The sequence below is a fragment of the Tympanuchus pallidicinctus genome, unplaced genomic scaffold (assembly GCF_026119805.1).
Source record: "Tympanuchus pallidicinctus isolate F22 unplaced genomic scaffold, pur_lepc_1.0 scaffold3, whole genome shotgun sequence".
NCBI classification, from domain to species: domain Eukaryota; kingdom Metazoa; phylum Chordata; class Aves; order Galliformes; family Phasianidae; genus Tympanuchus; species Tympanuchus pallidicinctus.
The window spans coordinates 76,319,848-76,334,665 of NW_026294747.1; the positions used below are offsets into that span (position 1 = coordinate 76,319,848).

Sequence of the window (14,818 nt, forward strand, 5' to 3'; positions counted from 1 at the left end):
AACTAACAGCATCTGATAAAGCTTTGCAGAGCATTTAAATATCTGTCGAGCAACCCTTATTTGCCTCGGTTGCCTCTGGTATAACTCCTTTCACGTCGTAAGTTACATTTCTGTAATGCAAATTGTTAATTGCTTCTGGTTTTCTGTAAATTTGCTTTAGCCTTTGACTGATAAATAGTCATAAATGTACAAAAAGAGTTGTTTTAATGTCATCTTTTCGCAAGTCAACAATTTCCTATTAGTGAGAGTGGAATGTGTGACCAAAAAGCCTATTCACAAGCCAGTCATCCTCCTCCTTAAAAGAAGAAAAATACAGTAATGTGCGGTGCATTAGCTGTATTATGCCACTGTAAAAATTACCAAAATGTTTCTCTTTCCTCTGTTTGTTATTGCTTCTGGACAATAACAGCGCCTGTCTAATGCATCAGATTGTTGCTTTATGGTCCAGCCAGCCCAGTCTGTCATTTTGCGAGAGGATGCTCTTGAAGCCTTCCTCTTGACTAAGCAGCTGCGTTGCAGGTGTTATATGTGAAATGGTTCCTTGGGTTTTATACTTAGCCTTTCTTTGTTGAAAAGATGTTATAGCATTTAGGTAAGAATACTGCATCTGTGTGTTTGTTCAACTGTCTACTAGAGTATTATGTTTAATTGCGTGAACACATTTTTCCTGTTCAGAAAAGTTATCCTTGGCAAATACAGTCTTAAAGGCTGTTATGAGAAGTGATCATTATTTAATAGACTGCTTTAATTGTTTGTTTATTTTTCAAGTGAGTAACGTGATTCATAGATTATAAGTGCAGTTTCATTTCATTTTCTTCCTTCTCGTTGAACTCTTCTACTAAAATGCACTCATTCAGGAAATCAGCAGTACATTTATCTGACTTTTGTATTACTTCATTAGAGAATCCAACATGTTTTTATTAAATCTTTTCCTCTGTCGTAAATAAATGCTTACTGTCTCCTAGCATCCTCCTATTTTTAGATAGTCTCTTGTGAAGCTTTGAGAACACAGCCAAGAGAACTAAATTTTATCCCTTGCCAAAGGAGTTTTGTTCTTTAATTAGAAAAATAGAGACCAGATTGCTATCACTCCTTCTGACAAGTATGTCTATTTTAAATGAGGATTTCAAACAATATCTGAAGATACAAGCTGCAATCAAAGATCATATTAACTTATGTGCTGTGAAGTTGTACTTTGAGGTTTGAAGAAGATTACTTGAGATGTTTCTGGCAAAAAATACCTATGTATGTATATTACTGGGTTGTTTTTTGTTTTTTTGCAAGCCCACTGACAAGTAACATGCAAATGGTCATCTGAGCTGTGTGCCTTGTCTTGTTTTCTTTTTAAGCATGTTATTAGCAAGCAGGGATGAGCTCATCTGTATTGTGCGCATCACAACTCATCCAGATCTGGTGGACTTTCATTGCATTATGATTTCCTTTTGGACCAAGACTACATTTTATTTCTGCATGCCATTTGCTACTCAAAACAATTCTTTACAAAAATATTCACTCTAGATCACATTCCTATTACTCTACCTTCATTTTCATCGAGGCATACTAGCATCCTTACACACAATTGCATTTTTCCCAGCTTTTTAGTGGGGAGTTATCATGACAGTCATTATGTCTGAACTTCTTAATTCATTTTAGTTCTTTGATTATTTGGCACATTATAAGGTGTTAATTTTTGCACCCATTGAAAGGTGTAAGCAGATGCGCAGCAAGTTTAACCAGATCTGTAGAAACATGGCTTTCTGCTAGTTGAACAGTGTACAGCAGTACTTGTGGATTCTGTTTGCTATGGAGGTGTCCAAGAGACTTGAAAGACTTAAAAATCTTGCATCAAAGATTTGTGAAAGGAATCTGATTTGGGTGCTTTTGTCGTGTGTTCTTTAAACGCTCTCTGATGTGGGTGATAACCAACGAAGTCCTCTGTTTGAATTTTGAACATTGGTATTCCAGATTTTGAAGTTAAATGCCAAGGAATGAATGCTTTTCAAAACTACTTTTTTCCCTCTGCTTTGGGACTTTCTTTGGTTTATTTCACCATATCTTGTTGGATCTTTCTTAGGTATGTCACGGTCTATTGCTTTCCAGAGGATGCATGACTCTGTACATCCCTGCCCAAAAAGAGCATCATGCCATTGAGAACTGCGAAGAAAAAGTCCCATTGAAACATCAGTTTTTTATTGTGAAACTTTGTTTTCTGATTGTTTTAACTCAAAGACAGACCATAAGACTTCAGAAAAATCTTTCTTGTTAATATATAAAAAAGAAATAATCTTTAATTGATGCACTCATTTCTCAGAATTTCTTAATCCATAAAATGTAATAAATATTTTTGCCAAGAAATTCAAATATTCTGTGTTGTAATACTTAGCAAAAAGTATGCATTAAGGCAATATAAAAATATTTGGCTCAACTAAGGCTGCTTTTCCAGCACTATATTATTCATTTTCATTGAAAGCCAACAATCTAATGACAAGTATCACCTCAACTGTAAAAACACGAAGCTTCTCTATGGTAATTACTGATGTTTTGAGATGTGTAACATGTCAACATGTATTTCTGTGGCAGCTGGGTGGGCTTTTATATTGATTTGGATTTTTTCCTTCATATACCTTAAATAAAAATGATGGTAAAGATTCAGAAAAAAATGACATACTTTACCCTGTTTTTTCCTCTCAGTCATATAATTGGTTTAATTTCAGGAGTTGTTTCTGAATCAGTAACAAGAAATTACTTATATTGGAGAAGTCTCCTATGGCATTTAAACTCCTTGCACATTGTATAGTTAATAAAATGTCTGAGGAGATTTTTTTTTTTTTTTTTACCTTGTACTTTTAGGAGAAAAAAAAAGAGAGATGAATTTGTGTGATTGAAATGATGAAAACCTCATTTAAAACAAATTAAGGAGTATTTTGCTGAACTGATTTATTTCTCTCCAGCAGAACTTAGCTTAACCTTTTATTTCTCTTGCAAGAACGGCTTTGAGTGTAATTTAAACTGTCAAATGACATTTATCAAATGATGGTTTTGCCCCGTAACAGGCAAATGTCTTCCACAAAATTGATTAGCTGCTGACCTCCTCCACCCTTTCCAGACCCTGCAAGGTAGATTTCAAAGTGCTGTAAAATAATCACTTCATTTTCAGTTTATACTTCAGCAGGAGGCGGTTAGTGCCCCGGTAGCGGTGCTGCAGCGTGCTCCCATATGGCAGCAGGGTGCTGGGAGCCTTCCAGGCCCTGCCCTACCGCGCACCTACAGGGCCTCACGCTGAGCTCCCTGCAGCTCAGCAGCAGTGTCAGGAATGGCTTTTTGCTGAGACTGGAGTGAGTTACAGTACAAAACTTCTATCTTCTGGATGAATGCACTCCAGTAAGCAGGAAAGTGCCATTTCCTAAAGCCTGTAGGTTGTTCAGTTATCAGGGAGGTTCCAGAAGAAAGAAGGATACGTCTCCTAAATATGACATTTTAGGCCCTTAGTAGCTTCCTCCGATGCATTCTTACTTGTCAGCTCTGTGGCTTTGCTTGGTAAGGGCAAGTCCAGAGGGCTTGCTCTTGTAGGCTTTGACCTATAGGTAGATGAACTGACTCGAGCGCTGTGCCTGGATTGCTGCATCAAAATGGTGGCTCTGTAGCTTAACAAAAAGCGCTGCCTAATGTTTTTTTGCTTCAGAGCAATTTGTGAATTTTCTTGCCAAGGAAGAAACTGAGACACAGAAAACAAACGATGAGCATAAAAATACCAGAACTGTTGCTGATGTTAAAAGTTCAGTTCTTTTTTTAGAACTCAATAATTTCTTTCTTCCAAACTCTTCCACTCCTACGTCTCCCAAAGTCTGTGTTTAAAAATGCAGAAATTAGAGAAAAATGCTCTTGACTTTTCTCAGGCTGAGAAACCAAATGTAGCTCTTTTGTGTCAGCAGATCTGACTGCAGTGATTGGTTTTCAGTTCAGACAGGGTGCTGGGGAATGAACAGAGCTGGAAAGAAAGGAGCACTTCCCCGACTTCATCCACACACATCACCCGAAGGAGCAGGGGTTTTCCTGCAGGCGCAACTGCCGAGGGCCAGAACCGAAAAGTCTTTTATCAAGCTGTTGGCTGTGACAATACCAATCCCTCCATACGTTCGGCCTGAGTCTGATTGGCTGATAAACTGAGTTAAAAGAAAGCAGTATTATCTGTGCTGCATGTTAAAGCTAAGATATTAAAAACAAGAAACTGCATATGGAATAAAGGCTTTACATGGAGTTTCAAAAGCATCCAGTAAATAGTGCTAACTGGTCTGCATGAGATTCATGGTATGTTTGGAATGAAATTTTGCTCATTGGGTCTACCTGGCTTCTTCCAGTATATATTTTTTTTTTTTATCAGTAATACCAGCTGTAGTGCATTCTGCAGGTTTATCACTGCAGCATCGTACTGATAGGCATCAGATTGTATTTGTTGGAGAATGGGATCGTTGTTCTGGCTCTTCTAGCTAAACATGCAATATATGCTGTAAATTGCCTTTATTATATGCTGCTTAAATATCTCATTGTCTGCTTTGCATACAAGCAATTTATTGCTGCTTATGTTCTGACAGAATGAAAACTAATGTTTAATTATGCATTGCCCTAGTAATGTGGTGTTTAGGGTGAATGTATCTGAATTAAATAAAGGCCATTAATAACGCCTAACAATTTATGATATATTCATTGCTAGATTTCAAATCATATAAATTAGAGAAGCTTATTTGAAATGTCACCACTATAAGATGGCTTTGTGGGAACACCTCTCTGTGTGCTAATTTCAGAATCATTACCAGCTGAGTCTTACTATTCATTCAATGTCCAGTAGGCTTTTATTATTCCCTTATTTGCAGTTTAATTACAGCCTCTGTTTTCCTGACAGTGTGAATTCAATCCTGAACCTGCAGGAGCAAAATGAGTTGCAATCAGTAGGTTTTTGCCTGAAAGCCTCCTTCCCCTTCTCCCCCTCCCACCTACCATCCCTGAGCCGTAGGACTGAGCAGATCCCTTCAGACAGATTTTTTTCTACCGTATATTTAAAGGAGCAATGCCATCTAAGGCTTTCAAAGCATCATCTTTAAAGCTTTTAATTCACGGAGGATATCTCTATCTCACATAAGCAGTTGGTTTTGTGCCAATATCACAAAGGTATTTGAATAAATATCTTAAGGAGAGGTTTTCAGGTGATTTTTAAATATTCTGTGTATATGAATTTGAAAATACTATTGAAAGACATCAGATATTTCCATATAATGTGCATGGATACTGTGTAACTAAAATCCTAATCAATTGTCTTTAAAAATAATCCATTCCCCAAGGCTATTGGGTGGATGTAAGTTCTTTAAAGATGTGGTAAGCATTGTCTGCTGGGTGGAAAAAAAAAAAAAACAGCAGCAAAATTTGGTATTGGTGAAAAGTAAATGAATCACAGAGCAATTGGTGGTGGTGGAACTAGAACTGTTTGGGTTTTTTTTGTCTGAGACGCTTTGAAAGGCTGAAAGTACTCTCTCACTATTTCGTATTTGGTCACTTTCAGGCATGGCTGTTCCTTCCCATAGTGATAGCAGAGTGGAGAATTGATCCCAGTGACCTTCACCTTTCAGCTTTCTAGTGCACATTTGTGGGGGAGTTCAGGATATTGTTTCTTTACCCAATATGGTTCCAGTTTGCACCACGGTGCAATGTCACAACTATTCCCTTCTGTGTTGTATGCACTTTCAAATTTAGCCTCGTCAAATCCATCCTAAAAATGCATTACTGCACAAAGAAACAGACCTTATTATACTTGAAGGGTTTAAATTAATTAATGGCCTGTGCCGCTGGGACATGCCATTACTCAGCTGGTGAGCTATACCAAAGGTCACTTCTACTATATGTTCATTGCTTGCTTTTTCTTCTCTCCTCCTAGAGGGGAATTCCTTAAAATATTAGAGAAATTGTATTTCCAGACCTCAGAGGCAGTGAATCTCCATTAAAAAAAATTGTTCTGCAATATTTTTTTTGTTAGAGTGCTTTTTTTTGGTTGTTTTTGAGGGTAGGTCTGTGTGTGCATTCACATCTTGTAGGGAGCCTGCTGGGATAAGTGTTTGAAATTTCTATTTACAACGTAACAAGCTTTAAAGTATTCAAATAGGAATATGTGTGGGTATGTTACTCTCCCACATAAGTAATATTGTACGGCCTAAATGTACAATTAAAACTGTGCCGCTATAGCACGAAGGTAAATCTTTGCAGTGTAAAAGCATACCTACAAATGTATTTGGAGACGCTTTACAGTAGTAAATTAAGAAAGTGAATGCATGCAAAAAATTTGATTGATGCAAATTTGATAGTCTAAGCCCCCTAATTTGGCAGTGAACTTGCTTTTATTATCAATAGGTCATTTGGAGATGTGTGAATTGAGCATAATTAATTGTATTTGACTGAAAATTGTCTTGGTATCACTTTTGACTGGGATGGAAGGGGTGTGGGTCTCTATTATCCCTTTTTCAAGCATGGAATTCGTTGCAAAATCTGGCAATCTAGGAAAGTAGCTAATTCTTTATAAGCAAACAAAGTTCTGTATCGCTGCATAATCTGTCTGCTTTTCCTTAGTTGCATTTGTGCAAGAGCTAGGCTAGTTCTGCATGCTCATGGAACTGCTCTGTGGTTCCAGGGTGAGATTGATGTGCAGCGATATCAAATGCAGTAAAGAGCATGTATGTTAGATGTTGTGATGTTCGATCTATGTGCTGTTATTTCATGTCATAGTTAATGAGGTGTCAGCATGATTTATTAGGTTCCTACAGCTGTGTTTTCAAAAATTTTCTGGAGTTCCTTCTTTGTCCTGCTTTGGAAGGAGTGTTCTCCTTGGCACTTCAGGGAGCAGCACACGGTCAGCCCATCCAGGCAACTCTCTAGTTTGTTGCTTTTCTATACAGCTGTGATGCCTCAATCTGTTACTTCTCAGGGCTTTCCAAAGAAGCATTCTGTAAAGGGAATTCAACTGATATTTATCCGATATTTATTGATATATTAACTGATATATTAACTGATATTTATTTTCATGTGGGCCGCAGAGGTCTGAATAATAACAATGAGAGATGGCAAGACACATTACTGAGACTTAAAAAGACTGAAGAGTGATGAGGCTTTCTGACCTGCCTGCTTGCTTCGGTTTCTTCTCTCTTTTTAAAAGCAAAAAGGTTCCTCACTGCTTTCAGGTTTTGTTTAACTTCAGTTCTGCAGAAGGTCATGCATTTTTTTCCTCTAATATTTATAGCCTACAACTGCTTCAGCAAAGGTGTTTCAGAGAGCCTCTCTTAAACAGGATAGCATCTAAGGATAGGAACAGATTCCCAATTGGGAGACATTGCATAAGAGCAATGAATGCTACAGGTCATACTTACTTTGTTACATCCACCTCTGTTGCACACAGAACTCTCACGTAGAGTTCTCCCCCTGCAGCCCGCAGAAGGCTGCTGAAGCAATGTGTGCTGTGTGGGTCTGCAGCACCATAAGAGCATAGGCAAAATGTGTGTGAGGAGTCTTTGATGATCGTGCTTTTTATCTCCTTAATGATTTGAAAGAACTGCTACAAGCTAGCAATATTCTGATAAGTTTTTCGTCCTTTACTCAAAATTTCCAAAATTAATAGTTGATTAATGCACATGATTACCAAAAGCAATGTAACTAAGTTTGTAACTAATGTTACAAACTAAGTAACTGTGAAGTTGTTTACGTTCTGTCATAAAGACGTGGCCAGAAGTGGATAGTTCTTAAATCCCAAGTATGTATGAAAATTTTAATACTGAGGATGTAGACAATATTTATTTCAAAACTAGAAAGAGCAAATTGTACCCATAAATATAACAAAATAAGGAAAACCTTTGGACTTCTGCATTTATTTCTAGGTACAAATTTGGCTATTTAAGTAGTTTAGTGAGCCTGAATAATCAAAAAAAAATGCCTAAATGCTGTAACTTGCAAAAGCTTGGCTGGGGTCTGTGCTATTGTACAAAACAAGGCTCTTCTTCCTGAGTCCAAAGCTTGTGCCTTCATATGGAAGCAGCATTATGTTTTCTGTAAGTAGTTTAAGACACAAACAGGTAAGACTAGTTTGTAAGCTGCAAAGGTAAACAGTCATTTTAAATACAGGATTTAAATTGTCTTTGGAAAATGTAGCTCAGTTGGCTAAACAAGAACAGTAAGAACAGTGTGTTAGGATTTAAGAACGTATTGCTGGTGTCCTCACTGACTTTCCTTAAAGCACATGCTCCAGGTGTGCTTTGAAACACTTTTTTCCAGAGACTAGTATAAATACAGAGTGCTCTTTCTTCTTTCCAAAGAGTCTACCTTGTTAGTACATTTAATCTGGAAAGAATAAATCTCTTTTTGCATTTTTCTTCCAATTACATTCACTCCCATACACATACACAAGCGACTGCAGGCCAAATAACTTTTTTTTTTTTTTTAATTAGAACACATGCAGAATCTTTGCAAAATTATTATCAACTTAATATATTCTTTTTCCTTTAGATCAATGAACTGAGCCATGTTCAAATCCCTGTTATGTTGATGCCAGATGATTTCAAAGCATATTCAAAGATAAAGGTGGACAATCACCTTTTCAACAAGTAAGTACAAGTAACAATTCTTTGTAGATGGGGATAGTGGCAGTGATATTTTTATGAAGTACTATGAACTCTGTTATTTTTCAGCTGATGGGACTGAAGTTTTGATGATTAAGTTAATCCTGTGATAAACATAACCATCTGTGCTGTTCTGAAAAGCAACAGCAGGGGCTGCTGGGCAGTATTCTTCTTCCATATGGTTTATTATTGCCTTGTGAATATCTTATATATTGAAGGTGATCCTCTCTTGGTGTGTTTATTTGTGGCTGTTCCAAATGTTTATTTGGGTATTTTTTAAAACATAACTTCAGGTGCATGTACTTGTTAATATTTTAAATGAAATATTTGGACAAGAATGAAAATTTAAAGTGTATATCAAAACTGAATGATGTATAAATTTTACTAATCCATAATATGAAATTATAGCAATCATGTAAGAGTTCCAAAAGTATTAAGATAGCTAAATATCATATCCGCATCTCTTAAAATTGTCTCCCGTGATCGATATGTGCACACGTGTAAAACTATTAGTGTCACTGTGTGTATAACCTGTTTAATAAGACATTAGGAAAACGAAGAATTCTGTTACTTGGAGTCTTCTTCTCTATGGAAAAGTTCAAAGTTACTTTTCTCAAATCCAAAATGAACAGCGGGATATTAAAGCTGGTCCTGCACTCAGTAAGGCCAATTTTCGTGAAGCTTTGGCACTGTCCGTGCTTTCTGGTGTCACAGATGGTATGGTAATTCTTGTATAATGCAATCTGAGATTTCACCTTTGAAATAATTTAAGGGCAATGGCAAAACACTCTTTCCTGCTTTTCAATGCAGGTTCAGCTTGTTAGAGACAAACGTGTATAAACTTACTGAACATAATAAAGAGTAGAACATGGTGAGCCTAAAAAAGTAGGGCTTTAGCGGAGAGATTGTAAATCTCCTTATACTCTGCTTTGTATGAACAGAATTGAAATAATACCCTAGAGTTATTAATTGCATATGCAGGTAAATGGTGTTGATTTGGTTTTATATTCTTTCAGAGAAAACATGCCGAGTCATTTCAAATTTAAGGAATATTGTCCAATGGTTTTCCGTAATCTAAGAGAGAGGTTTGGAATTGATGATCAGGACTTCCAGGTAAGTTCACTTTCAAAACATCCAGACCAGTACATATACAGGTTATGCTACAGTCGTGAACAGGCCAACCTGTTGAAACAGTATTTCTTTATTTAGGTATTAGTTAGAAAAGAACTAAGAGGAAAAAGTAGCCATTCTCCCTACTCTTTCCCCCACCTGAGCCATCAGATTTCAGGTTTGCCTGTCTTACCTGTCTTACGGTGGCCCTACCTAATCTTTGGTTCTCCTTGTTTCCCACCACAGTACCTCCTGGTCATAAGCTGAGATATTAAAACTGAGAGGTTATATTAAAACTTGCAGAAGGAGGGAAGAAACATGTCTGTGCACTGCTGACAAGAGATGCTGTGTTCAGCTGAGTCACTCTGATAAAGGTTGCTTTAGGAGCGTGTCCATGTTAGATGTAGTTTCTGAAACCATTGAAGCCATATGTTTCCTTTATGTATTTTTTTGTTCAGAAAAGAGTAGTCTGTGGTAACCGACTCCATGCTCCATTGTTGCCCTTTCTTTTCCCTTTTTTAAAAGGATCTGGAAATAAATAGCTTGCAAAGAGCAGATACAGCAGAACAAGAAATTGCTCTACATTTGGCAGTGTTGTTTCTTGCAGTCAAAGCTTCTTTCAGTCTTTGCAAAAGAAAGTCCTTGAACTCTGCTTCAGTCTGATTTGCCAGTACTCACTGACATTCCCTTTTCCATTAACTGTTCCTAATGCACATCATCTCCATCACAGGGATAATTCCTTCTGCAGTCACCCTGGTAAACAGCCTGTCCTACATAGCACTTGCTCTGTAGTGAGTGTCTGCTTCCTGGCATGTTCTTTTACTTTTTTAAGCTGTCTCAGTATGGGTTGCAATTCCTGTTGTAGCCCATCACTAAGATATATCAGAAGATATTTAATAAATAATAATACAATTTTTATTACAGATTTCAAGTAGCTAAAAAATTATACAGAATACTTCTCTGATGCAATACAAAGTTGAATGCTGCAGCCCGAATCTAAATTCTTTCAGCTGCCCCTTTCACTAATTTTCCCCTTTCTCAATATGCAGCAGCATGTTAAAAATGCGTAAAAATTGGTTAAAATGTGCTTGCATGACTGAAATTAAGTTATGGCCACTGTAACTTTAGGAAGGTATTTTGCTAGGAAATGGAGAAGGGGATTTTCTCCCTTCCTCTCCTTTCCCCTCTCTTCCTTCCTCTCCTTTCCCCACAGTTCCCTTCCCTTCTCCACAGTTATAATGTCTGGGGCTAAAATATCAAGTTACATTCCTGGTTCAGTTTTCATGATGGACCAATGAGAAATGTTAGGAAAGATACTTAATCCCTTTATAAGAAGGTTTCATTTTTCTTGGTTTAAAAAAAAAAAAAAGAAAGATCAGTGTGTAAGAGAGAAAGATGTGATTGCTCCTGAATTTAAAATTATGGTGTCAGTTCGTGGTTGGTCTCTTTAGGAAGATAGGGTGATAACAAAGTTATTTTTCAGTAAATACCACAGAATCACAGAATTGTAGGGGTTGGAAGGGACCTCTAGAGATCATCGAGACCAACCCCCCTGCCAAAGCAGGTTCCCTACAGCAGGTCGCACAGGTATTAGAAGGCTTAAGATTCTGACATTAGTTAAAGCTGGGAAAACTGGCATAATCTAAAATGCTGTATTCCACAGCATCATGGAATTCCATCTCCAGTTTTCATCTCCAGTACTGTTCGAACCAAATCAGGAATCCCTTTGTTAATTAACATTTGTTGCATTTATTGACTGTCACTAAATAAAGCTTCCAGATTTCCGGATTTAAAAAAAAAAACAACAAACAAACAAACAAACAAAAACAACCACAAAACTTTCTTGTAGCTATCTGTTTTAACAGCTTCTGATAGTGTAACCAAACAATTCGAAAGAGGAAAATGCAACCACATCCTTGTTTTTGCTTCAACACTTACATATTATTTACAAAAAAAAACCTTCAGTGCTATTTAGTATTTCAGGTGTATCTAGCATAAAAAGAAGGTTGATTAATATATGTTTGACCAAGGGAAGGCACTATCTGTGTTTTCTGTTCTTTTTTTTTCTCCATCCAAGCAGTTTATCACCCTGAATTCTTACTGTACAGGACTGTTATAATAAAGGAAAGTAAAAATACTCTGAGTAGCAATATATTCAAACACATTTTTAAACTCAACTTTAAACTCAATTTTTACAAAAGTATACATAAATGAAAATCCCAGTCATAGGATCACAGAAAGTCTCCAGGGACGGCATCAGCCACGTAACCAGAATTTGTTGTGATCTTATTATAAAATAGGGATTATCCCCTTTAAAAGCAGAAGTTGTTTTCATTTTGATTCAACTTTCCCTTTGATTTAAAAGGGAATTTGACAGAGGCACTGTTTAAAAAAAAAAAAAAAAAAAAAAAGACAAAGATTCCAGATAATCTTTGTATTCAAGGAGTTATTTCAGTGAACATTGATTAAAGTGGTTGTCTTATACTCAGAAGTAACCATGATTTGAAAAAACATGTACAATATTAAATGGAGGGGAAGCTTATGGAACAGACAGCAGTGTTTCTTACAAAATGATATTCAGGAAGGGAGTCCCAATCAATTGTGAGCAATATCATTCTCAACAGTGAGCAAGACAGGACTGATGTAAACAAGGCAAGTTACCCTCTTCATTAATCAGATATATCAGTATAAATTGTGCAGAACGCTTTTTTAAAATGGTTTTGTTTTCAGAGTGTTCAGCAGATATTCTTGATGAGGTTTTCCAGAAGACAGACAGTGCTTACTCATAAGGAAAGATTAACAAACAAACAAAAACCTGCATCATGAAAACAATTTGTTAGTGTCTGCTCTAGTTTCTGAGCTATACTCATTTTAATTCTTGACATTATGTTATTTACTTCGTACAATCATAGAATCATAGAATAGCTTGGCTTGGAAGAAACCTTCAAGATCATCAAGTCCAACCATAACCTAACCATACCACCCTAACTCTAACAACCCTCTGCTAAATCATCCCAGGATAGTGACTCAGCCACCTCCATGGGGAACTTATTGCAGTGCTTAACAACCCTTTCTGTAATGAAGTTTTTCCTGATATCCAACCTAAACCTCCCCTGGCGCAGCCTGAGGCCATAAAGTTTTGTGGGCTTCTAAAACAGAAATATGCAGTTCGTCTTTAGAATGATTAACATAGAGATCTCCTCATAGAGACCTTCTCTTAACTATGAAGAAAGATTCAGTCTTAAAAAGTATTTTCTTTCCCTACATTCAGTGCAGCTTCAGAACCTGGAGAACTCAAATTATGTCACTGCTGCCCTGCAAGAAGCTATTCCTAGCAATGGCTGCTGCAGTTCTTGTAATGGGCTCCCACCTTCCACACGAGGAAAACCAAAATGTCTCTGTTAACCTACCATGCGTCTGTCTCCCTTTTATAGCTAGTTGGGCATCTCTGAAAGATGTCTGGATTAGTGCTGATGTAAGATTATCTTCCTAGAGGTACATGCATTGGCCAATTGGCTTTTTTTGGTGATTCGCCCTTTATTATGGGTAGCAGTGCAGAGAGTATTGTATGGATTTAGTTAAACCTTGAGTTTTATCCTTAGTTTGCCTATATAAACTTGTCATGATAAATTACATCTTCAACCTATGTTAAGAAACTTTGTTTCTGTGTGAAAAGTTCCTTTTTTAGACCCTGAGCTTCCTCCTCCTTGATCGCCTATTACTAAGGTATTTATGACATCAGATAAAAATAGTACGTTTTTCTTGCAAAAGAAAACTCAGGTGATGTTCAGTTAGTGTGAATCAGAATTGCATTTGAATACTGTAAAACCTGTAAAACCATTTTAACCACTTACACAGACTATGAATTATCAAAACAAAGGAGATTTTTGTTTTATTCTGTGCTGTGATATGTTACAAGTAGGTGCATACAGATCTCATTGAAGGTAGTTTCTAAAAGTGTCAAAGAAATTCTGCAATTTCTAAAAGCACTAAATAGTGCCAAATTTTGCCTTGATAGGGCACATTATCTTGAACTAGTGTTTTAGTTAGTCTTTTTCATTGAGAAACTGTTTGTAGCTCTAAAGATCGTCTTAACATTGACAGGAAAATACATGAGAGCATTATCTGTTCCTAACAGGGAAAAAAAAAAAAGAGAAATGGATGCAGTAAAGGAAACCTCTAGAATCCTAACTCACTGGAGTCCTACATTAATTTTTAATTTCTGCACCCCCTCAGCTTCAGACACTGATTTTGCAGAAGTTACTTTACAGAAATGCCTCTTATTTCCCAAAATATATTTACTCAGTGGGGTAACTTCAAAGGTTTTTTTTAGTTTATTTGTCACCATTTCTTACTTAATAAAATATGTGAGTATAATTTTGGCAGAAGAATTATAGGACTGGCTTCTGGCAAATGTAAAATTAGGAGAGGTTGGCAAGATAGCAGCTAACTGATGCCCCCCCAACCAACTCCAGAAAAATAGGATCTACTGCTGTTACAAATGCTTCTGCTCCTGTTGCTCTGGAAAATAAACTTAATTTACTGTCCTCCCACACATCTGTTCTTGCTTAAAGCTCTTGCTGAATCCTTCATCTGGATTCTACTAGGCAAAAGAGGGAGACCGGGTTCTTGCCCTATAAATAGAATTGCTCGTTCCAGAAGGCACCAGTGTCCCACTGTACCTAATGATCCTTCTGCAGGAAATTGGGGAGAGAGCAGTGGATTTTCATTAAAGTTTTAGTACATGGTGTAATAGGAGACATGCTCGCTTCTGACTTTGCCTGTCTGTAGAAGCAATTTGTAGTAGTTGTCTGTGTAACATAAACAATTCTTAAAGGGCTTGTAGCAGATAGTCATTTTAATTTAAATAATCATTTTAATTTAGAGCTCCCTGTTATTTATGTGTGCATTTCTTTCCATATAAAAGTTTGACATCTTGAAATGAAAATTGAGATTTTCTGTTTCTAATCAATTTCTTTTATAGCAAACCATATGAACTCAGTATCTTTCACTTCTTCTGATGTGTGAGTCTCCTTAAGTTTCAATATCTCTTGCAGATT

At 36.8% G+C, this 14,818-nt stretch overlaps 1 protein-coding gene across 2 annotated transcripts in view; it reads left to right on the top strand.

Annotated features, from left to right (window-relative positions):
- Window positions 1-14,818, top strand: part of PIP4K2A (phosphatidylinositol-5-phosphate 4-kinase type 2 alpha) — a 99,974-nt gene that overhangs the window by 42,144 nt on the left and 43,012 nt on the right. For both annotated transcript variants that reach the window (XM_052693252.1, XM_052693251.1), the window contains exons 2-3: window positions 8,536-8,633; window positions 9,665-9,761. In XM_052693252.1, the coding sequence (XP_052549212.1) occupies window positions 8,536-8,633; window positions 9,665-9,761 (195 nt within the window). The remainder of the gene's footprint in view (window positions 1-8,535; window positions 8,634-9,664; window positions 9,762-14,818) is intronic.